General features: G+C 38.6%; 1 protein-coding gene across 4 annotated transcripts in view; it reads right to left on the bottom strand.

The window, feature by feature from the left end:
- The window catches only part of LOC118744614 (tigger transposable element-derived protein 1-like), a 6468-nt gene that overhangs the window by 3809 nt on the left and 775 nt on the right, over nt 1–1884 (bottom strand). The window contains exons 1-2 of one of the 4 annotated variants that reach the window (XM_036477745.1): nt 514–939; nt 7–293 (exon numbers count right to left, since the gene is read on the bottom strand). The exons of 2 other annotated variants lie outside the window; for them this stretch is intronic. In XM_036477745.1, coding sequence (XP_036333638.1) covers nt 7–283 — 277 coding nt within the window. In that variant the 5' untranslated portion in view covers nt 284–293; nt 514–939. Of the gene's footprint in view, nt 1–6; nt 294–348; nt 457–513; nt 940–1884 lie in introns of those variants that run through there. One more of the 4 variants, XM_036477753.1, reaches the window with a different exon arrangement.

Below are 1884 nucleotides of genomic sequence, written 5' to 3'. Positions count from 1 at the left end.
TTTTTTCCTGCACTTCGTCTCGTGGAATATATGCCGCTGAACTGCAGGCATTTTTTGTACACTGACCTACGTACTTGCGTAGCTGTGTCTCAGAATTCACTAAAGAACGTATAGTACTATCGCTGATTTCAAATTCTCTACTTAAATCCATTGGTCGTTCACCCGCTTTCAGCCGATCTAGTAATTTTATTTTTTCTTCTATGGTTAAACAACGTCGCCGACGTTTGGAGTCACAGTCCCCATTCGCCTGCTGTGATTCGTCTGGTCGTTTTCGACTGAACATAATTAGAAGCCTGAAAGGACATAAAATAGAAAAAGGAGCAATGCATGATGTACTGAAACGCTTACCAACTCGCTGTTTGCAGTATTATTAAATATTTCTAAATTTTTTAACAGGCACTAACTTTTATTGAAGCAGATTTCGCTTCCGAGGGAAAAATATTTGAACGTTATATGCGTGTTACATTTCTATATATAAGATAACTTTAACTGCAAATAAATATACAAACTTACTTTACAATTCACTTTGTTGAATTTTTTGAAGCACTTTTTTTACAAAAACTAAAGATTTTTTTGTTGGTTCTGAGTGTTGGCTAAAAAAACTAAAGATTTACGGAAATGTTTACGCCAAGGCACACAAATTGGTACAAAACAGCTGATAATTTTCTAGCAATTAGAAGGATATATCGATTTCCTATCGATTTTAGAAATCTTTACGTGTTCACAATATGATTCAATGCTAAAGGTACGACCGCACTAAGCGACGCGACACTGCAGCGTTCCCACGACAGTCGGGTCTACGTAACCGGAACGACCCAGATAGATATATATCTGGCCAAGGACTGCCACCACTCCAGCAACACTCCCCAAAATCTCTTTGGGGAATTTGTATGCTGTTTCAACAACAACAACGCGACACTGCAGAGGAACTACGCGACACGGCACGACACTTTTTGGTATATCGCACTGAAACTGCAGCGGTGCGACACTTCGCAGCAAATTTTTTAATTTATTTGTGTCAAAACCTTCAAACAAGAAGGATGCCAGTGACGCTGCTGTAATGTCAATGCCTTTTATTTTTATTTTTTTTGACGAATTCTTCTCAAATATTATGTTTCTTTACATACAATTTTCTTCTTGAATGAAATGCATGTGAATATTCACTCACAATTGGAAATCCAATTACTTCAAGTTAAAAATATAGCACGAAATGTTATGTCGTACCGCTGGGTATACCGCACTATGCGGCACCGGAACTGTGCGACCCCACGCAGAGCGAAAATTTTGCCTATTTGGTCAGCTTTTTCGCGCAGCGTCGCGTCACGTAGCTCCGCTACAGCGTTGTGCGGTATTCTCCATAAGAATACATGCAAAGACTATTTTGCCGCGCTATGTCGCGTCGCTAGTGCGGTCGTACCTTAAATGTTGGCTGGCGACCAACTTTGTTGAAAGCGATTAGTTGAAACGCCGTTCAACGAAAAGTAGAATGCAAAGTTGAACAATGCGCCTTTCTTGGAAAATATATTGTGAAATTTTTTGATACTTTTAACCTTCAATTTTTTGTTTCGTGCAACCCTGCATGGGTTAAACGCAAAAGTTGCATGAAAAACGGCCGCGTGCGAAAGCCCTATAATACTAGGTTCACATATAAGTAGATTATCCGCATTTTCGAGCTTAACACCCTAATCTGTAATTATAACAAGAGATTAGCCATATAAAATTCGTCCCTTGTTAATCTGTAATTATAAAATAATCTCAGATTTAACCGATAACTTTTCGGTGTCCATCCTAGTTTTATCGATTGTTTTAGCGAAAGAGAGGAGAAATGCCAAATGTTAAAGTAAACAAAAATGTACGCTAGCAAGTAGAAGAGGTTTGTAAAGG

This window comes from Rhagoletis pomonella, unplaced genomic scaffold (assembly GCF_013731165.1).
Source record: "Rhagoletis pomonella isolate Grant_MI unplaced genomic scaffold, Rhpom_1.0 Rhpom_scaffold_00001, whole genome shotgun sequence".
NCBI lineage: Eukaryota > Metazoa > Arthropoda > Insecta > Diptera > Tephritidae > Rhagoletis > Rhagoletis pomonella.
This window is presented reverse-complemented; position numbering and strand designations above follow the sequence as displayed.